Source organism: Vicugna pacos, chromosome 8 (genome assembly GCF_048564905.1).
Source record: "Vicugna pacos chromosome 8, VicPac4, whole genome shotgun sequence".
NCBI lineage: Eukaryota > Metazoa > Chordata > Mammalia > Artiodactyla > Camelidae > Vicugna > Vicugna pacos.
The window spans coordinates 63,254,652-63,277,974 of NC_132994.1; the positions used below are offsets into that span (position 1 = coordinate 63,254,652).

Sequence of the window (23,323 nt, forward strand, 5' to 3'; positions counted from 1 at the left end):
GACAGTACAGGCTGTCTGTTCTTTTCTGGCTGTCAATTATTGCCAATCAGCATTTATTTATCTACGGCACAGTTTCTATGTTTACATAAAATAAATCAGTTAGGCTTTCTAACCTAGAGGTAGGCCTTTGCTGTATCTAGCTCACAGCAACTTTTACCAACATTTTATCCAAGGCCCCCTTAGGTGTTCTCTGTTTAAACATTGTTTTTACCTTCTCTTTATGAAAACAATGTGGTTGTTTACAACTTAAAAAGAGCAGCATGGTATAATGGAAAGGGCGTGAACTTTGAAGCCAGTCAGCCTAGATTTAAGTGCTGATTTTGATATCCGAATGACCTTGGTCATGTTATTGAAACATTCTGAGATTCTCAACTGGTAAAATTGGAGTGAGACTTTGCTTGGTTGTCAAGCAATTAAATGAAATAAGTCTGTAAAACTCCCAGCACATAGAGAGGTTGTGGTCTTCAACCATCTCCACTAATTTCACTATTACGACTGTCAGCTGAATGACCATGGGGAATCCGGGTAACTCTCTGAACCTCAGTTTCCTCTTCATCAAAACAAAGATAATATCGGCCTCATGGGATTATGAAGATAATGAAATACTAACATCTGTAAAGTGCTAGGCACATGGCATGTGTGTTCGGTAAATTTTGTTCAAAAATCTTTCCCTCTTTTCCCCTCTTCTCAGCAATAGCAAGGACCTCTTCGGGCACTTGTTATTCCCAGGCTAGAATTCACTCTGATCCTGAGATCAGATTAGAACCTGCAGGGTTGCCTTAAATGCACTCTAAATTGGACCTGATGTCTGGATTTCTGTCCAGGGAAGATTCACACACTCCTACCAGGTTGGTTAGGTCTAAATCAATCTTTAAGCTGCAGAGGAAGCAAGATACATGTACAGCACATAAATATTCCTCTCCTTTCTCCTCTTCCTTCACAGACTTTTCCTGGCCAATGTCCAACACAGGTTGCATAGAAAATATCTCTAGGCACTGCCTTCAGGCCTCTGCCTGTGCTTTTGCTGTTTGCTCAGTGGGGAGAGGGTCTTGCCTCCTACTGCTGGCTGTTTCCTGGCCTCCCTCTCCATCTCCTACTGACAGAGAGAAGAAAATGGAGCACCTTTCTGTGCAGCTGGGGATCCTGCAGTGTCCCCAGCCGCAGCCCGTTGCAGGACAAGATGTAGTCAATCTCAGCAACTTGACAGTGGCCGTGTCCTTGCGCTGCTTGCGGAAAGAGCCGATCAAAATGAGGACGCGGTCTCAGCACACAGTTTAGTACCCACCCACAACACAGGCCATTCACTCCCCCTCCTCTCTTGTCCTTGTGTTCTGTGCACCTTCCTTCTGGGCACACAGACGGCCTCCCTAGTCCATGCCTGGGGGGCTTCCTGGAGGAGGGAGTTACTGTTTTCTATCGCCCTCGGCTTAGAAGGTTTGGTGTGTTTCCTCTATTCACGCTTCTACGGATCAGGATCATCCGGGGAAGACTGAGGAATATCTTGTTTGATGTTGTCAGATACATTCCAACCCATTGGCAAGGCTTTTTTTTTTTAATTGCATCTGTCAAAAATCCCAGAAACTACTTGGTAGCAGACATAGGCGGTATGTGCAATAAATCTCAGGAACTGCTGCACTTACCACTGGAAGAAAAAGGCCAGATCGAATTACGGGGTGAGAGTGCCCTGCTCAGTAGCCTTATGGGGCCTTTGATAATTGATCCTAAAACGGGTCTTTTTCTCTGCCATAGAATTTTATTTGGTAAAGATGTGCTTTCTGTCTACGATGGTCCAAAAGCTAAAATCACAATGAACACAATAACAGCTTCTAATTCAGAAATCTCACCATCTGTTGTTTCAGCTGGTGCCACTTAGCTCTGCAGAGTCAGGAAATAGCAGCAGTAAACGTCCCACCCTGCAGCCCGACGGTGAGGATCAAGGTGGTACCCGAGGAGCAGAGGCGTGGCCTTGGGTCCCGGGGTACAGTTACACACGGCGCTGCCTAGTTCTCTAGTTGTGACACTAGAGACCTGACTCCACCTGCTCACCTAGAAAAATACGGCAGACTTTCCAGTCCTCACCTGAGTTCTCGGCATCGGAATGAGTACCTGATACAAATCCTTGTCCTCAAACTCCAGGGAGGACTAAATGCAATTTGATTTATCCCTCCTTTCAAGCAACTTGAGCCCCCAGCTGCACTTTCTTTTTGTCATTGTGGGGCTCTCCTCTCCTTCCCAGGATTTCACCAGATTCAGGGAGGGGTACGTGGTGCCCAGAAAGGCGAGGGGCCTTAGCTCTGGGGTCTGTCCTGGTCTCACCGACGCCCCACGGCCCGAGCCCCCAGGGCTCCCTGGACATCCAGCAGTTCTCTGCTGCTCCGTCTTGAGGCATGAGGGTCACTGTGGAAGCTGTGAGCCCCAGTCCTACAGCCTCTCCTCGGTGGACACACCATAACTCTTCCTCCCTGGGCGGAGCCACCCTTCCCTGGGACCTGTTTTTCATAGACATTCTGCTCCTTCCTTCAGACTCTATGTTCTATTTGGGATTAGAGCCTTAGAAAACAAAAGCAAGGAAATCTTACAGCTGGGTCTGGCTTCTACCCCACTAAGGCAGTGAGGCTCAGAGGCAGAGAGGAAAAGAGGAAAGATGCAGAGAGTGAAAGGGGAAATAACCGTAACTTCAAACCTCCAAATACTGTGATTAGTGTGTGTGGTAGAACGAAACATGGCGCTGCACTCCACGGGCCAGTCTGACCTTTTCTTCCAGACGATGTGAAGTGAATGTTTCACAAAGAGAAGGCGACATAGGGTCCTCCACTCCGTGTTTGTGCAAGGGTGTGGGGGTGGGGTAGGGGTGGGGGGACGAGGGTGGGGGGTAGGGGGAGTTGAAGGTTTATTTTCAAGGCACCACTGGTTCACCCTGGTACAGATTGCCCTTTATATCCGTTTAATTTGTGGGAAAACGGAAACCAATTCCACATCCTCTTTTTCTTGTGCATTGTTAGCAAATGACTAAACGTCACTAATACTCAAGGAGACTCTCCTAACAGCTCTCTAAAGAAGATGACCAAAACATGCCTGCAGAGTCACTTTTGCGTGCCAGTGACATTCATTGAGTCGGTCATGGGCCAGACAGGCTGATCTTGTGTCCCTCAATTCAAGAAAATACAGCCTATAAAACCTCACACTTGTAAAACATGAATGTGGCAGATGGTTTTAAAGCAAAAGTCGCTTCCCCTCTTATAAGTGGATGTACCATGGATTCCTTTAAGTGTCAAGATGCCCAGGAGTTTTTTTAAAATATGACCTAATTTAGAAGCATGGGTTTGTATGTTGTTTTTCACAAGTGTATCTATTCCGTAAACAGACACCCACCCTCTCTCAGCGAAATGAATAGTTAGCAGATGGAACATCAGATTTCACCATCACCAGTGGGGAAGAAGACTCCCAGAAGGCTTCCCACCAGAGCAAAAGAGATGCTTCACATGTTTGGAAAAGTTGCCCAGAGTTCAAATGACTCACCCCAGCCGCAAACACCGGCAGTTAGAGATGGACTCGGCTCTAAGGCTGGACCCGCAAAACAGGTTCTGATGGGGTGCAGTGGTTCATGCAGCAGTTACACTAAGTGCAGCCCTCCCTGGGGCTTCCAGAGAAGAAAAATAAACAGATGCTTTGAAATATTACTCCGCCCTCAAAAATATCATCTCTTTCCTCTTGAAAATTTACTATTCCTTGGCCAACTTTTCATTTCCCCAGATCTCTTGGTGTGTCAATATTTTTTTCAGTAAATTTAAGCAGTTAACCTGATGCGGTTGACAGTAGTTTGGGGCATGAGGAAATGGAGAAAATGTATCACACATAAATAACTGCTTTCTAGGGTAAAATTCTATAAAACTAAGCATTTTAGAAAGCCCCACCCATATTAAAATGAGGAGGGGAAAGTCTCCCTGCAAGAGAGTAACTTTCAAAGTGGTGACGTTTCGTGTTGGAACAGCATGATGCTGGCTTCTGATTTTCCACCCCAGGCTTTGGAAGGAAGGCTCAGCGGTTGACCACAGTTAGGTTTTATTGAAAAGGGCCACTGCTCATTAAGTCCTGTGTAATTAGAAACTGGCAGAAGAAGGGAGTGTTGTTAGAGCACTCAGGGGAAGGTTTATCAAAGGATATGCAGTTTGTGCATTGGAGTTTTGCTTTTCATCATAAGCTTTGACAACTTCATTAGATCTAAGAAATGTTCATGGAACATATAAAGGTCATATGACCACAGAAAGAAATCACTTCAATTCTTCCACGTTTCTGCCGTCAGGCTTTATCTAGGCTCTGCTTTTCCTTCTTTTTTCAGCCTGCAAGAGTGGTGGGTGAGCAGTGCTAAACTTCTCTATTTACACATATATTTCTGTTGAGTGACCATGAGAGCAGTCAACTAATGAAAACGGGGGTGTCACGTATCTGAGTTATACCTGCAAAGATAACCACAGGTCCAATTCTCTGGGCCATTTTGACGAAGTTATTTCTTCTCCAGTCTCTCGTAAGAAAGAGAGACTGTTATAAGCACATACATCTTTATGCAGCTGTTTAAAAATCATATTTTACCTGTTCTAACAGAGCACACACAGGATGAATCATGTACTAGTCGACTTTGGTTAATTTCGCCCACAAGAATGCCAAAAGTTGTCTCCCTGACCTTGCAAACCTTATACTTGCATTCCTGGTGTCTATTCTCGTGTTACTGTGCACACCTTCAAGGGAGCTGAGAGCTTTATAATTACTAGAGTCTACCATGAAAAAAAAATGCCAGAAAACGCCGGCACCACCCAGCGTAGGGTTGTTCTTGGCACAGAGGCTGGGGTGTGGTGCATTGGCACAAGGCAGTAGGAGTTGTCATGTCTTAAGTGGCAGTAATGCGAGGGGATACTTTTCTTCTCTGAGTTATATTATTATCTCCCTAAATGAAACATAACTCGGCTTTGAATCATAACTACGGGAAATGCCCGCGCCCATCTCACCCCAACGTATGTAAATTTCATTTCTCCCAAGACTCCCAGCTATGAGAGAATGCAAACCGTCAATGTGATGAAAGCAGCTCGGCTGAAATGTTTGCTGCCCTGTGCTCAGTCACTCGAGCAGCCCAAGTGACACATTTGACAAGGCAGAACAGGAAATTTATCCCTTCAATATGGAGCGTTTTGCAAGGGACGCTGAGTTTTGGAGCAAACTAATGGTAAGTGGAACGAAGTGTTTAAATATCAAGGGCGCCATGCGGGGCATTTTCCTGGTGGCTTTTCATAAAATTAAGATGAAAGGGGAATTTATAATCAAAGGACTGTAGTCTTGCCTATTATTTTAAAGTGAAACATGCCTTCTACACAGCAAATGATATTAGTGATAAATGACTTCGGATGGGTTGTTTGGGTGTACAATTTTCTAATTTTATTGATGAACCGCACTGGAGAGCTTGTGGGCACGCAAGACATGACCTTATTGAAGCAACATGACTTGCTGACAGAAAGGGTTTGTAACATTGAACCAGGCTTTTAACGCAGATGAAGCGTTTCTTGGAACTCTGGGTTGGATTGTTACTTTGGATTGTTTTTAAATGCACCTCTTTTAAGAGTATATAAATACACGGGTATCTGTGTGTATCTATGCAACGATCATAATAAATACTCTGATGAGAAGACCATGATAAAGACGCATACTAACATCTAAAGCTCAGTTTTATGATTTTTGAACTGGGTGTATTCAGACCTGCTATTTCCTTTTATGTTACTGACAACTACTGAGTTTACTTCAGATGAACTGGTCACGTCCTGAAAGCTGCATAGCATGACACAGACTCCCAGGCTGATCATCTCATGTTACAGTTGAGTAAACTGAAGTTCCCCTACCTGGATTACCCAGAGGTGGGCTACGCGATCATGGACCCCAACCCCCACCGCAGTGCTTTTTCAGTTAGTGTATCTTGCTTTCCATAGTATAACTTTCCATTCTGCTTCCTCTTTTCTAATGTGAATTTGAACTTCACTGGAAATAGAAGGTTCTGTCGCAAACGTGGGTGATTTTTAGATTGGAGTAACAACTTCTCTTCCAGTGTCAGCATCGTGACCGCCCCCCCACCGCCCCTGGCGAATGACCTGGCAAATGACCTGGCAAATGACCTTTCTTACCTTCTTTTATGACATGAAGTTGACTCCAAGAACAAATTAAATCATTGGTTCCTAAAATCATCGCTTCTGTTGATTAAAGAATATTCATTGTGCCTGGTGTCTTAGGTTTTAATGCTATATCTCAGCTGGTAAGCCATGTTGTATCCTTTTAGAGAAAGGAGGGTAAAAAATACTATACTGCTTCCAAACACAATGAAAAAGGCATGATTTTCAGATGAATATTCAAGTTTTTGCTACGTCTTCCTTTCTTTACCCAAGTCATTCACTTAGCAAGCATATCAATCAGCTGTATTCTGGAGACTGAACCATTTCTATGCTCTTACAACATTTAGATTTTTTAAATGTCCTAATAAAGGAGCTCATTTGGACAAACTACAGAAAAATCAAAAGGCTTTGTCCTGCATGCCCCCAGGGTAGGAAGGAATATCTGTGCTCCAGGGGGCTGGCAGCATATAGCAGCAAGCTCTGATTGGCCCCAGGACCCTCAGACAGCCTGAGGCGCCCAGGCAGAGGCTGGAGGTCAGGAAGTACACTAAGGGTTGAGATACAGGTGCTGGTTGTCTCCACTCAGACCCCCCACCCCTTCCCTTGCACAGGGAGATTCCCAGGTGAGATATGGTCTTGAGAGAACATCGGAATTGTAAGGTAATCACCTATCATGCAAATTCAAACTCGCCTATTGTTCTGTTCAACCCTGATTACTCCAACTGCTACTTTGAAAATTCTCTTCTCTTTTGAAAGCTCTTCAGCCCCTAACTCCATCTGTGCCATTACATGTCGTCACCAGTTCCCTTGGCAGGCAGGTGGCCACTTACCTCCAGGCCAGCGGCCCCCAAGACTGCCTTGGGTTGCTGGTAGCAGCTCAACAGTCCCTCCCGGGCTTCGCCACCTCAGACACCCAGGGACAGACACGGCCCAGGGCAGGAGGGACTGAAATCCATTGTCATCCAATGGCTGTGTGCATCAACAGAAACGGAGTTGGAGCGCCTGGTGTGTTTTCACACTGTCTCTCTATCATAATTAATGTACCCACCCTCTCTTGTGGTCAGCAGGGTGTTATCTTAACTGCCTGGATGGTGAGACACAGAGATTTAATGATGGGTTTGGAGCTTTCTGGATACTGAGCAGTGTGGGAGTGAGAAATACAAGTCTCTGCCATCATAAGCTGGCAACTTCATACATAACGTTGGACATTCAGCCTTCTCTGCCTGGAGGACCAGAGTAGTTCCTCATTGATAATTCCCTAGTTGTCCTTTGTTCTTAGTGCTTTTGAGTGTTTGCATGTCTTTGGTCTTGCAGACTGCTTATGTCACTTAGAAATTCACTTCCATGCTGAACATAACTGGGTAAGCTTCTCTCAAAGAGGGTAATAGTGGCCCCTGCAAGTTCAAATTCAGGAGGTTCCCTCCAAGTGCAGCTTCAAATCCCTGAGGTTGTGTGCTGTTCAAGGACAGTTGGTAGATCAGGTCCCTGCCCTGCACACAACTTAGCACAATGGCTATACAGGTCAACTTCAACAAGGATGGATCAAATTAAATATGAGGATGCAGTCAGCAGTGGGTGTGATGTACACGCACGTTTATTTGGAGGAAGTAGACAGTGGTAACTGGCTATATACTGCTGTGTGTCACCACACAGGAGAACCAAGCCATCTTTCTTTTTTCAAGCCTAAAATCCTCGTTTGCCTTTATCCCCCATCTCCAAATGTGTTCATCTGAATGAAGCCTCAGACAAGTGCTCACTGAGTCCGGCTTCTGTACTTACTCTGCTGTTTCTTCAGAAAATGCAGAGGAAGAAGACATGCTCTTGACTCACGTAGGTGAAAATATACAGAAGCAAGATATACATCCGTGAAACAATTAGAGAACAAAGTAACATATAAATGTCTCTCAGAGTGCATGGTTCCGACATTAAATGGAATGGTGATTCTGAAGTCAGGGAAGGTAGAGAAGGTTTCATGAAGGAAACAGAGGGAGAAGGACGGGTAGGATCTTAAAAGGAGCGGGATCGGCATCTGGGTGAAGGGGACAGTGTTGAGGAGATGCTGGGGTGCAGAAACTCCGCTGGCGCTGGGACGGTCCTGGGTGGTTGAGCAGGAAGTGCCGCTGAGGGGCTGGGAAGAGGTAAAGCAGAGCAGACCACCCCAGAGAGCCCTGAAGGCCAAGCAGGGGAGTTAAGACTTGGGAGCCATGGAAGGTATGGGAACCATTGAAAGGCAGGGTAAAAGCAGTGTTCAAGGAAAATTAGTCTGTCCAGGTACATTGGATTCTGAATATTCTGGAGGCCCGTTAGAAACTGCTGTTGTAAGACCTAAACACAAAATGACAGTGGTCCCAGACCAGAGAGGTACAAGTGGAACAGGGAGAAGAAAGTGTATTTCTAAGAGGAAATATGAAATGCTAGTTGATGAATGGGGTTCGGTTGGGTGTAAACTTCATCAAGTTAGAAATTATGCACCAGAAATTGACACAACATTGTAAACTGACTATACTTCAATAATATATATATATATATAAAAGAAATTATGACTCCCTTGTGTAGATAAACATAGTACTTTGTCTTTTCTCAGGATAAAGGAGAAGCCTAATTCTACTCCTTAGATCTATTCTTAAGGCCAACAAACCTTTCTCATACTTCCTTCCCTGTTCCTTGAGTTAACCAAATATTTTCTAGAAAATTCTCCAGGCACCAGTGCCCATCCTAAGAGCTCAGGCCAAAATTTCTCTTCTGGGCAACAGTCTTGCCACCTGGAACATTTTGCCCCTTCAAGGCACCTCCTCTCTCACAGCTGGTTTCATGATATTGTGGATAAATTTCCCAAGTTCTCCTCCTTAGCGACTGGTTGCTAACTATGAAACATTTTTTATTGTTCATATTCACTGTCTTAGTTTATTTCTAGTTTGTTGGCACCACACGTCTTCTCCCTTCTGGTTTTATTCACATCAGTCTGCCCCTTGAAGTCGGGTTACCTGACAGCATCCTTTGCTTTAGATGATCGACTCTGCCGTGCATACACATACTGTATTTGATTTGAACTCTCTTCTGTCTTTGCAAAAAAGAGGTACACTGTTCACTTGGTAGTTTGAAAGGGGAGACAAGTTATCACAACAAATACACAAATGAAGAAGATCAAGGGGTTGCTTGTTTAGACTGACAAGGCTTAGATAGGTTTCAAGGGTAAATTTGAATCATTGAAGGTGGAGAACTTTAAGAGACTGTAGATGTGTTCCAGTTCACTTGCAGCGCAGTTTTTAGTAGTTTTTCCTCTTAATCTTTAAGCCAACACGTAAAATTTGGAAGACTTGACATAGCAATCCAGAAATATATTTCCTTGAAAAGGAATCAAAAGATATGGCAGATACAAACTACTGTATACAAAATAGATAAACGACAAGGTCCTACTGTATAGCACAGGGAACTGCATTCAATATCTTGCAATAACCTACAATGAAAAAGAATATATACATATATGTGTAACCGAATCCTTACGCTGTATCCCAGAAACTAACACGATATTGTAAATCAATTATACTCCAATAGAAAAAAAAAGATATGACAATAACTCAGCTGGAGCTGAGAACTGTTCTCCCCTGTGGATGGAGCCCACATCTTCCTCCTTCCCTGCCTTTTAAGTTCTTACCAGGACTTATGGACATTTGCGTTTATGACCCCTGATCTAACCAATCTCTCATTTTACAGAAAGAGAAACTGAGGCACAGAGAGTTAAATAATTTTTCCAGTATTACCCAAGAGGTTGGTAGCAGTACAGGGATTAGAACTGAGCTTTTCTGTGACCCCTGGACCCTCTTTCCCTCCCTGTCGGAGTTGCACCTGTGTTCCCTGAATACAGGACCCCAAAGGTTGGCGAGCTGGAGAAAGGCAACGGCCTGCATGTGGGGATGCGCCCATCAGTCAAAAGGGCCGTTGAACAGGTGTTCCTGAGCACAGGAATCTGGGGACATTCAAAGAACTAGTATTTCTCAGCTATGACCCTTGATGTGATTTTATTTTCCTTTATTGCACTTAATACTTACAATTCCAAGAAGGAACATGCTTCATAATTAGCTTTCTCCCTTTATTACAATTTCTTTACTTAATAAAAAACTTGAAAATATGGCAGTTATGATGTAACACTGTAAGCATTTGTATTGAAGACACCCCAAATTTCTAAATGAAACTTACCGATAAAAAAAAAAACACTATGTTTTTTCTTGCCTGCTTTCTTCTCCTGAGATCACTTCATTTCCTTAGACCTCTGGCCTGCACTGTTTGAGTCTCTGGCTCAAGTATGTGAAAATGACATTGGCACTTGGCTAGAGGCTCCTGCAGACGCTGCCTCCCATGGACTCAGCCGCGCTGTGGTCTCGGGCGGTGCACAGGGCACGCGGGAGGGGCCGCCATCATCCCGCTTACCATTATTAATGTGGCTTCGGCGACCTCTGCTGCGTTCCTGTCCACTGCGATTCTGGCCGCAGTTCAGAAAATACCTGCTGAAATCCTTGCGAGGAGTCCATGTGCGTGCCAGGGCCAGGTGATTGGTGTCGCTCTTGAACAACGTGAAGGTCAACCTCTTGGCCCTCCTCTGGCTGTTATTTTAATGAAAGTCAGAATTCTTTATTGAGTGAATTTTAATGCAGAGCCAGCACAGGCTGGCATTTCTGCTTTTTGCATAGTAACATTCAAAATTGTCTTTGAACTGAAATGGAAGATGGGGGGCAATTTTGCAGGGCGTTTAGACTTGGAGGATGTGGAAGAAAGAGAGATCCTCTGTGTTCTTTGAAATATCAGAACGTTTAAAATTAATATTTGATCTCTCCATTCACTGGTTCCGTGCCCCCCTCCTCCTCGAAGGAATCAGAGCTCCGTGACTGCTCCCTTTCTTTGGGGGCCTTTCTTCCTCCTCCTCAAACCTGTGGCGCTTTTGGCTGATGTAACAAGATGACTTCCTTACATCGGTGAGGATGTTTCAGTCCTCCCACTTAGGCTATTGTTTTCAGTACAGGTTTTACATTTCCACTGACTGCATAAATATGTGGGTTGTAAACGAGAGGCAAAAACTCTAGAGGGATTTGACACTGAGAGTCCCCAGTAGAAAGTTACCATACATTAATAGTTCATTTGGTCTCAGACCACACTGATAAAATGTGATGTAATTAATATAATACAGTGATTAACGATGACAATAATTACTAACATGCATTACATATTTAGTAAGGGCTAGGAACTAGGCTAGGTATTTCAGGGTATTACCAAATTTAATCTTCATAATGCCCCTTCATTTCTCTAAAATGAGTGCGATAATTGCGTGGGTAAAGGTTTAGTTTGAGGCACGCAGTTTAAGAGGGGTGCAGGCGAACTGAAGCACTTTGCAAAGTGAGGATGGGAGCTACTGGAGAGAGCAGAGGTTCTAAACCTAAGCCTGCAGCAGAATCTCCTGGGAGAATGGCTTGAACACAGATTGCAGGGTCCACCACTGTGCAGCCACCACAGAGTTTCTGATTCAGCGGTCTAGGATGGGGCCCCAGAGTTTCCACGAACAGCTAGTTGCTGGGGAATATTGATGCTGCTAGTCTCCCTGGACCAGAAGCATCAGCATCCCCCAGCAACTCTGAGAGCTACTGGCCTAGAGCTCAAAACTGTATCACATGCAGGACAGGGGGAGTAACCCCAAATGCTTATCCCTGAGAAGAGACTGCCCCGGGGTGCACAGACGCCTCCTGCAGCCTATTACAGGGCTGGACTGTGGAAGTGATACCCTGGGGACAGTAGATATGACATTGGTCAAAAAGGTGTGGATTGACACCAACACAGCTGAGAGTGAGGGAGAACAGATGGAGTGAGCTGCCTGTGCAGGCAGCAAATTAAGGTGCCCACGCGGAGGAGGGTGATGGGTTTCGGAGCAAGGATTACAGTCTGGTGGCCCCGAGGCTGAATGCAGCAGCAGGTGTGTCTGCAGCGAGTGTACAGGGCTGCTAGGTGTTTTATTCTGAATGCATCCTCCAGTCCCCTGCCCTTCCTCCTCTCTTCATCCTGAAGATTCATCCATTTCTGCTCGCTGGCCTGGCCACAGATGGCCCTGGGGCTGAAGGCCCCTGAGGTATGGGGTGAGCAATCGAATACTGAATTTGATTATTTTTTATAATGTGTCATCTGTGCTCTCAAGAATGAGAAAAAGTCACTGGGTAAATTGATCCCAGTTTGTTCACTTGTAGGAACCGTGCACTGGGAGAGGGGGCCCCCGACAAACTGCTGCCGTGGAAGCAATTCTAACATCGCCCGTCACTGCTGTGTGTCTGAGGGTGGCTCTCTCAGTCACCCCATCCTCCCTCCAGGTCTCGTTTCTCGGTGGCTTCCCTTGGTTCCAGGTTATTAGAGAGCTGGCCCACAGGACCCTGGGACCTAAATGGCAAAGACACACCCTTTCTATCCTTCCCTGCAAACATCGCCCCAGGGCCGCCCTCCCTGGGTCCAGTGGGCTGGTCCCTCCTGGGACACACCCGCACCTTCGGGAGCCTGAGAAGCCAGGCATTGAGAAGTCTTGGAAGACAAGGCAATGACTAAGTCTTGGCAGGAACAGAGATAAGGGAAAGGAGTTTGGGTTTGATTACAAAACAACTAGCACTGAGAGTGGTAGATTCTCAGGAGAAAAAGCTTATCAAGGAAGTTCCAGGGCAAGGAAGACTAAAGCAAAATGAAATGACAGAGAGAAGTAAGAAGAACACATTTAGAAATGGAAGATCTAGATAACTTGTTAGGGAAAATGCATGGTCAGGGATGGACGCTTTGTCCTAGAGAGATTTAAAATAAAATCAGGAGAAGGCTTCACAGGGTCTAAGAACATGATTAAATCTTTTCCACCTTTGCCCCCCGGGTCTGGTTGCTGAGTCTGTGGGTTACAGTCCCCAGGAAAGCACACTGCTTTCTCAGTTATGACAGTTCTGGAGTCGGGCTGCCATCCAGGTGGCAGAGCTAGGAGCAGTGTGTGACCCTTCCTTGGACTGTCTCTCCATTCTCTTTTCTTTCTTTCTTTCTTTCCTTCCTTCCCTTTTTTCCCTTCTTCCATTCCTCCTTTCATTCCTTTCTTCCTACAAATAAGAAACGAAAAACTTGAATAGACCACTGGTGCAGATTCCAGTAATAACCATGTCAGGTAGTTTTTGTGCATCCAGAGTGAATCATATACTTATAACTGAGATCAGGGGTCACATTGCTCCCAGGAGAAAAAACACTTATATTGATGTGTTTATGTATTGGAATGATAATATTTGTCCATGTGAAAATATGTGTGATTCCTTTCTGCCACACCATATGGCTTATTACTATTCATAATCCAAACAGTAGCAGCTGCTGCAGAATGCGAGAATGAGTTTTCTTGAAGTAAAAATGGGCTAACTGCTGGCTACCACATGTGGTTTCCGCAGCATCTCTAGTTATTCACCAGAGACCTACATGTGAGTTCCTTCCATTAATCCAGTCCTTTCATGATTAATATCTCAGAAGTTCACTTTTCTCGCCGCTTTCATTCTGTCCCTCCCACCCAACCTACCTCCGCTCAGCCTGGGCCCCCGAGGGGCCATTCTCTCTCGAGGACATGGCGGGCTTTGGTTAGAACTGTTGGTGACTGTAGGTTTCGGTTTGGGTCATGTTCACTGCTGACAACTTCCAGAGGAAATTGCAGTGGAGGTTGGCCCTGGTTCTCCACGTGGCTTCCTACGTTGTGAACCACATGCTGTTGTTGTGGTTAATCAGACACAGGGAGGCACTGAAGCAGTTAATGATTCCCCCTCAGGCCGACTTGGCCCAACTCTGAGGTAATGGAAAATGGAGGGTAGCCCTTTCTCCAGACCATTCAGTGGTGGTTTGCAGAAACCCTTGAGGTTTAAGAAGGAATTGATTTGCGGACTAGGTGCTGGTTGCCACTATAGAAACCAGCACAATCAACAGTACGAAATAACCCAATTTCACAGAGAAGTATCTGCAAGGCTTATTTATAGCATGACGTGGTCATTCTCAGTCCCCCTAAAACTGGAGGCTTTAGAAAATCAAAACACTCTTTATGCTGATTCCACACATCACAGTAAGTAAACGTCTAGACTATTTAACCAAAAAAAAAAAAAAAAGAAGTCCTAACCAAATATTCCAGAACTTGAGCCTAAAATGAAAGCATATAGATAATTTTCACATAATTCAATTTTCCACTTCAGTTGGTCCAGTCATAATAATACCTTGCATTTGCATGGTGTATCATAGTTTCAGGGTATTTTCACGTATATTATTAGTAATTGAGACTTTTTTTCCGAAAAGACTGTCAGGTGACCCGAATCGATGGACATTTGCGAGATTGGGATATTATCTCTGTCCAGAATGCTTTGTCCTGTTCTTCCCACAGCGGTATCACTGATTTCCAACTTGTATCGGCCGTCTTCCTGCAACCATTTGTCTTTTTCAGGTGTCTGTTGGTCAGTTCCCTAAGTACTTGCTGCTTTTATCACAAGTTATAATAGGGTGATTTATCAATGTCATCCTCCCCACACAGCAACAAGAGAGAAAACCACAAGATATTATAGGATTGGTCCGCACACCTGGCCTTTAACCACAGTTCTCCAGCTTGAAGTGACATTTATACCCCTGTCATCCCAGACCTTGTCAAGAGGTCTGGGAGTCAGCTTTAACTTTGCCAGGCTTTGCCTTCGGGGTGCACTAGGTAATTGTTTCATAATCTTCTCTTTTCCAAAAGGAATATCCGACAATATTCCCAGGTCACATTTTGTGTTTAGGAGCTGCTGCCTGTGTATGTGTGTATGTATCTGCTTCTCATTTCTGTGTTTCTCGTAATCATAGCTTGGAGGCCAAGTAGGTGATTGCCCCTGTGTGCCGTAACGTGATTTCAGGGCTAAATAGTCCAAATAGGTCTTCCTAATAGATGATGCCTGAATCCTGTGCTTTGACTACTCTTGCCTTTCCTCCATGCTCAGAAAAACTTCCCCTTGAAAGCTCAGCTCTGCCCACTCTCAGAACCTATCCTAACCAGCAGGTAGTGATCACTTCAACAGAGATTAGTCCTGCCATCCTAAGCCTGGTGTCTGGTGGGCCTGGGTTGAGCCCTGGGCACCTGGTCTGCTGACCCGCACCTCAGTTCACAGCATGTTTAGCTGGTGGTTGTGCCCGGGATGCTGCCATTGCATTCTGATTTATACGTACACCCTCCTGCTGAAATACAGCTACCCTGCCCCTGCCCACTGGTTGTGCCGTTGATCAAATGCTGCCCCACTGTGTCCCATTGCCTCAGGGTGCCTCCCAGGTGTACTTGGAAATGGGGCCGTGTTATGATTTCATGGGCCCCGAGCACTTTCGGCTTTGTGGACCACTTTCTTCATTAAAAAAATACTAAAAGTTATGTTTTACAACTGTGTTGGTATAAAGGTAAATATATTCATATTATATATTAAAACATTTATTTGACTTGAAAGTGTGTTTTTTTTCCTGATTTTAATTTCTTTAAGAGAAATGAACACATCAATATGGATCTCTAAAATATTATGGCCCTCGGCACTGTGCCCGGTGCCCTGAAGGATAAGGTGGTCCTACCTAAAAACGGACCTTTATGGCAGACCCTTTACCTTGGATCAGTGTTTCAAAGTTCCATCCTTTGCAAAGCACATTAAGGAATTTCACCATATTGCTCTTCCCCAGTACTTGTTTTCACCTACAATTTTTCTTTTAATGTGCCCTCTTTGAACTTGTAATAAGAAAAGAAAGTTTGCATTTAGAAAAGAAAGTTTGTCAGTAGCAGAAAGCCAGTATAATTTGCTGGTAGGAACTGCATGTTTGTTCCTCTAAAAATCCCAGTGTCGAAACCCTAATCCTCAGTGCTCAAGAGTATTTGGAGGTGGAGCCTTTGGGAAGTAGCTGGGGCATGAGGGTAGCGCCTTATGAGAAAAGACACTAGGGGGCTTCCCTCTCCTTCCTCCCGTGAAGAGAGGTGCGTGGGAGGTGATCTTTCTTCCTTCACTGGCATCACCAGGTCTACAGCTGAGGGTAGAAATGATAGTACCCATTTTCCATCTATCAAGTACAAAGACGACCTACTAGATGCTGGAGGGGAAGGGTGGCCAGAGTCAGAAAAGGGAAATTAACCCTGAAACAATTTAGACATACTCTTTGTGAAATAACAGCAGGTTAAAGCCATTTTGAATTGGGTCTTCTTTTATTAGCAGCTGAAATCATCATTACTGATATAATGATAATATATTCTGAAATTCTTATTGCCTCTAATTTGACTTAAAGCTTCTTCCCATCAGAAAATGAGCAGGCTCTAGCCTTAGCTTTTTCCTACTTTGTGGATTTGAAAAATTGTCCTTTTTGACAGTCTGTTATGTTACTTCTGGGATGCCTCTCTGTATAAATCAGTACCAAAATTTGCATATTCCTGCATCTTTGACATGGGAATAAAGGACTGGGCAACTGCTCTTTTCCACTACAATCAATGACTGAACTCAGTTAATAATAAAAATAAATCCTACATAGCAAATAATAAAAAAAAAAAGGTGACAAGACGTGGCATTTGCTTCAATGCTTTTAATTATAAAATACCATTTTACTTGTATCTTTAAGAATGAACCCTTTTCAGCTGGGCATGGAGTATTGAATACTTATTTAATGGGTAGAATTCTATTTCCATTGTGAAGAAGGTACAAATAATAGCAGCTTTTGCCCCAAAGCCAAAACCCTTTGGGGAGTCTGTCTCCACTAATGTGTGTATCGATATACATGCATATTTCTCATTAATACTAATAGAACCTAATGCGACTGTATAAATCACCTGAATTTTGATGCAGCATGAATCTGAATGTTGGATGATTCGAGATGAACTCCCAAAGTCCATTTGTCTGGGAGCTATTTCTTAATACGCCTTTATCTTGTAGCCGAATTCCTCTCCTGCGACTGAAATATTAATCAAAGGCTGTTTCTGCTTGCTCCCATCATGCACACCTGCCTCTCATCGTCGGAAAAGATGAAGTAGAATCATCTGTGTGATGACGTGCCTCTCTCCAGGAATAGTTTAAGGTTCTAGTGAAAGAAATAAAAAGGGAATGAACAGGAAAGAGAAATTAAGAGAGATTTTCCTTTTCGTGGGGAGCAGTGTGCAGGGCCAGGCTAAATTCAGTGTATGCATATTCTGGAATCCTAGAAGGAGAATCAGATCACATAGGCCGAGTGTGAGGAACTTACACATCCTTCCTCCCTACATTGTCCCCTACTGTTGTCAGCTGTAGCAAGCATCTTACCTCCAAACTTCTAGAGCAGCATTTTTTACCTAGACTGTCAGTGTCCTCTCTGGGAGAAAGGCATCGTATTACCTATCAGAGCGTCTCAAGTGCTTTCCAACCAGTATGCCTCGCTCATCCAGAAAGGGCCCTTCCAGCCGCCTCTAACTCCAGCTCCCTTTCCTCTCTGATCTTCCCCTTCTCTTAACCTGGATTCTAGTCACAGCGCTTACTCGTGGAGACTGCCTTTTGTTTTACCGTATTATAGGCAGAAAAGAAAAAGTGTACAGTAGTCCCTTCGTATTCATGGGAAATACGTTCCAAGGCCCCCAGTGGACGCCTGAAATCACAGATGGTACCAAACCCTGTACAACTGACCCTCTGTATCCTCAGGTTCCAGCCACGGAATTGAACCAACCATGAATTTTAAATATTTGGGGGAAAAATTCCAGGGCGTTTCAAAAGCCAAAACTTGAATTTGCCTCCTGCAGGCAGCTATTTACATAACATTTATGTTGTATTAACAACTATTTACATATCATTTACATTATATTCGATTTTATAAGTAATTAGAGATGATTTAAAGTATAGTGAGAATGTGCACAGGTTATATGCAAATACTACACCATTTTATATAAGAGACGAGCATCCTGGAACCAAGCCCTCGTAGATACAGTGGGACAACGGTATATGCCATGTTTTTTTCCCACGCATACATACCTCGGATGAAATTTAATTTATAAATTAGGCACAGTAAGAGATTAACAACAATAGCTAATAATAAAATAGAACAATCATAACAACAGAACTATAATAAGTTATGTGAATGTGGTTTCTCTCAGTCTCAAAATATTGCACAAATTTAATGCCTTTTCCAGCTTAACTAAGCACTTCTCACCCACTTTGGCTGTAACTTTTACAGTTTGAGATGCAATAGCAAAACTAGCACAAATTTCTTCTTTCTTCTTCACAATTTCACAAATAGAAAATTTGTTCTTACCATAGATCTTAGCAAACGATTTTCTTATTTAGTCAAGAACTTTCACCCTTTCACTTAAAGGAGGCACTTTATGATTACTCTTTGGTGTATCTGAGTTGCCGGCATCATTACTCTCGCACTTTGGGGCCGTTAAGTAAAATAAGGATTACTTGAACACAAACATCATGATGATACCACAGTAGTGGATTTGATAACCGAGTCACTTAGTCAGCTACTAAGTGACTAATGGGAGTGAGATACACTGGACAAAGGGATGCTTCACATCTGGGGCAGGACGGAGCTGGCAGGCTCAAGATTTCATCACTCTGCTCACAGCAGTGCACAATTTTATAAGTTATTTATTTCTGGACTTTTCCATTTAACATTTTCAGATTGCAGTTGACCACAGGTAACAAATCTCAGAAAGCCAAACCTAGGGTGGGGGCGGTTACTGTACTCTAAGAAAAGGAAACACACAGCATTTCCCCCTAAAGTTTCTTTCAAACATGACAAAAATAAGAATCAGACAGAAAGAAAAAAATGTAGATTGTAAGTAAAAATCCTTGTTTACTGCTGGACCATGGAATCTTGGAATTATGGAAAATTAGCACTGGAAAGGACCTTTGGCAGTCTGTCACAGCAATGTTACACCCAGCAGCTGCAGCTTTTCACACCTACTAAGAAAGTCCTGGTGTTCCCACTGGGCTTCACATAGACACAGCAAATATTGTTAGTGCCCCTTTTACAGATAAGGAACTGAGGCTCATTGAAAATACTGCAAAAACAGCATCATTGATTTCTATATCGATAAATCGGAATCATTTATTTTCTTCTCTATTCCAAGAGAATAGGGGATTAATTAAATACACAGCTGCTGAAACAGGCTTTTAAATCCAAGGTATCTTAATTCCCAAGACCACTGTAAAGCCCTCGATGAATCTTGAGGTCCACAAAACATTTCAGAATTAGTTTGGTCATTATGATCTGCTTGAACCAAAGGGAGTGCTAGGATTAAATGAAGGTTTAATTACTAATAGTTAGAATTAGTAAAAAAGATATTGAGTTGTAGTAAATCTTCAAATCTTACCCTAAATTGAGGCATCTTTTAAAAATGCAACACTTTGGAGGGAGGGGAAATTAGATGAAGGCAGTCCAAAAGTACAAACTTCCAATTATAAGATAAATAAGTACAAGGGATGTAATTTAAGTACAACATGAAAAATATAATTAACACTGCTGTGTGTTACATATGAAATTTGTTAAGAGAGTAAATCCTAAGAGTTCTCATCACAAGGAAAAAAATTTCTATTTCTTTAATTTTGTTTATCTATGTGAGATGATACTCATTAAAGTTACTGTGATAATCATCTCATGATGTATGTAAGTAAAATCATTATGTTGTACACCTTGAACATATACAGTGCTGTATATAAATTAAATCTCAATAAAACCAGAAGAAAAAGAATACATTGGTTAAGATTATATTAATAAGAATGATAACTATCATTTATGAACTCAGATTTCAAAAAGACTAGGGTGGCCTCAGTTACACCACTTAATGGCAAAGTCCCTCTGGTCAAGTTTCTTAATTGATCTAAATCTCTGCTTCTGTAGCTATAAGAAGAAAATAATGTTACTTACCAATTAGACTGTACTAAGAATTAAATGAGACCACTGAATAGCAAACAGACTTTTCACACTAGCTATTAGGATGGCATACTCTGTTTAGAAAATTAAAAGTTCCATTTTTAAAAGACAACATTATTGTTGAGTAGAAGAACTTGTGCAATCTAACTCTTAACCACATGGGAGAGAAACATGCTTATTTGAACCATGAAGCTCTGGCTCCGACATCCTCACGCTAGTTTCCTCTTCTGAAATTGTGGATATCAGATTTAGCAGGAACTAAAGGTGTGCTACCAACCCCACAAACAATTGCATTCCTTCATTCATTTATTCAGTAGTTTACTGCATGCCTGCTATGGGCCAGACCCTATGCTAGGAATAAATACAAGGAGAAGGCTGTTCCTGCCCTTCAGGGGCCTCCCGGGCTAGTAAGGGAAAGCCGGGGGTGGGGGGGCACTGAAGGAAAGGACTGGGTATTTATTGGGGCATTCATATAGGTGATCTGACACACTCCCAGTGATAGCCCTAGTCAAGGAGGTAGTGGTAGCCCCGTTTTATAGCTGAGGCCCAGAGAACTTAAAGTAACTCACACAAGGTCACACAGTACGTGAGACAAGGAGGAATCAAAGCCCCATATGTCCGATCGTGCTCTTTGTACTCCACCAATACTAGACTGCGTGACCCCACGGCCATATAGTATTATGAGGGCCACCACCTGCCACTGACTGCCACTGAGCCACTGGACGTGTCACCCTCCGCTGTTCTGTTGACGTTGGAGCCCACATTCCTTCTCTTGGGACCCTCTGGCATGGGGAAGAGAGACTCGGGGTGCTGTCCCAGAGGACTTGCTGCGTCATTCATTGTCAAGCAGCTCTCAGGCTCACCTGAATGAGACCGAGGAATGTCTCCTCCATCTCCAGAAGCAGACTGCTCTTCTCACCAGTGCACCTGCCAACGTCACTGCGAGTAATTTTGATAGTTCCTGAGAACGTATTAAACAGGAGACGGGCAGCCTTGGAAGAACAGAGCTGTGGCAAGAGAGATCGCCTCGGGAATTGGGAGAGGTTGAGACAAAGCCAAGAAGAAAGAAGTGTCTTCTTCATCCAGAGCATCAGTAGGAGAGGGGACCGCGGGGTCAAGCAGAACACGGTTCAATGAGCATTAAGGTAAGAGCAGTAGGGTCTGGGTACAGCCCAGTGGTAGAGCCCATGCTTAGCATGCACGAGGTCCTGGATTCGATTCCTAGTACCTCCATTTAAAAAGTCCTGGGTTGGATTCCCATTACCTCCATTAAAAAAGGAAAACAAACAAATAAAAAACTTAGGAAAAATAGGTAAGAGAAATACACTGGGGAGCAGGTTTAGCCACAGGCCCAGCACCAATGCCGAGAGAGTAAGTACAGGAAGAAGCCACGAATTAGGGCCTTGGGAGCTGAGGACAGTAGGATTCTTCAACAGTTGTAGCGAGAACACAGGGCTACAATTGCTTATTCTCAATCCCCAAATCCAAAATGCTTGGAAAACTGGAATTTTTTGGTGGCAAAACCTGTCCTGAAATAACATAAGGCTGTCTGTCATCAGGTTCATCCCTCAGTGTGATTATTCATAGTTTCGCTGTAGAAATATTGATTTATTGTATTGTGGGTTGTGCTAGTGGTATTAAATAATATAGAGGATAGGACTCTATTACATTTCTTAAAAACCCAAATTCCAAAGCCTGAATTCCAGAATTCCTGGGTTCCAGACAGGTGACCATGCATCAGGCAATTACTTCCACATTATCTCATTTAATCCTTACATGAGTCTTGAGAGGAAGATATTGTTTTCTCCGTTTGATAGAGTAAGAATATAGGATAGGGAAGTATTTATTTGACCGAGGTCGTGCAACCAGTGGAAAGTAACAGACAGGGCTGAACTGCACACACTGAAACCCAGCTCAGCACTGGTCCAGGGCCGTGCACTGTGCCATTCGGGACTGGAGACTGACCAGCAGTGGCTCCCTGTCAGCTTGTCCTGGTGAAACCTGTCTCTGACCCAGACATCTCCCACAATGGCTTTGGTTTTTATAAAAAAGAAGCAACTGCTGGGCTAGAGCCTCCTGTCAGCGTGAACTTCTAGAAAGTGTTGAGTTAGAGTGAAATAGAATCCTTTTTTAACTCTGATGTCTTTCAGCCACATTAGAGGACCTCTATCTAGGACAGTGGTTTTGAACCTTGAAGGGGTCTCAGATCCCTTTGAGAATTTGATGAAAGCTGTGAACTTACTCCACGGGACATCGCACATACAACTCCACAGAATGAAATTTTCCATCTTGTTTCAGGGAAGCCGGTCAATGAACCCCCAGATTAAGAACCTCTGTCCCCAGCTTTTAGAGGATTGATGAATTTTCTGTGAAAGAAATTCACAGCAAAGTTTAAAGAGTGACAGTGGTTTCAATTAATATAATTCAATGCTTCAGTTAAGATGTAATTTCTAAGGAAGCCTAGAGTTCCCTGGCCAAAGGGTGTGTATGTGTTAGGATATTGGGAGGGAAGACTGGGCAGGGGTTGAGTCCTCTGACTTCTCAAGTAAATTAGCCATACAGGTATTGTTAAACCCTTACTGTTTTTCGGTTGATCTCTCTGCTCCTATAAATGACCAAACGGTCCAAAAAGCAGAGATTGCAATAGAGGTGACTTTCAGTTCCAGGATCTTGTAATTATCTTCTGTCTCTACGAACTTGGAGATGTTGGTTCTTCTAGGCAGATTCCTTTCCATCATCTGCAGAACTAAAACTTGCAAACCACTGTCAGCACCCAAAGATCAAGAATCTCCAGCAGGCATCATAACTGTATAGTTTATTTTCCCTCTTGCTGTTTTGATTTACTGAGGTCCTAAGCCATTATTTCCTAAAACTAAATATTTTCTAGTGTTTTATATCTCTGGTTTGATAGTTATGCCTGCATCATTACCGGTGCAGGAAATAAGCCTTCTTGGAAAATTCAGAAATTTGATAATGGCAGATTTTGTTTTTTACGTGATTACTTTTATGACAGTCCTGTCACTCCACACCAAGTGCAATATATTTGTACTGGTTTTTCTCTGATGATAGTATCCATGGCTCATGACACTGGGCTGGGCTGCATTTCTGATTTGTGTGTTTGGTAATTGATAGAAACTGATGGTGCATGCATTTTGACGTGAAGTTAAAAAATAGGTGTGTTCGAATGAGTAAAACACTTATATGCCCCTCATTTCCCACATGTTAATAAACAAGATTAAATGATAAATGCAGTTTAGCAACAATGG

The 23,323-nt window shown here is 43.4% G+C and overlaps 1 protein-coding gene across 1 annotated transcript in view; it reads left to right on the forward strand.

Moving 5' to 3' along the window:
- The first annotated feature begins 5,048 nt into the window (after positions 1-5,048).
- Positions 5,049-23,323, forward strand: part of SASH1 (SAM and SH3 domain containing 1) — a 284,505-nt gene continuing 266,230 nt past the window's right edge. The window contains exon 1 of the mRNA XM_072966006.1: positions 5,049-5,218. Within this exon, the coding sequence (XP_072822107.1) occupies positions 5,174-5,218 (45 nt within the window). The 5' untranslated portion in view covers positions 5,049-5,173. The remainder of the gene's footprint in view (positions 5,219-23,323) is intronic.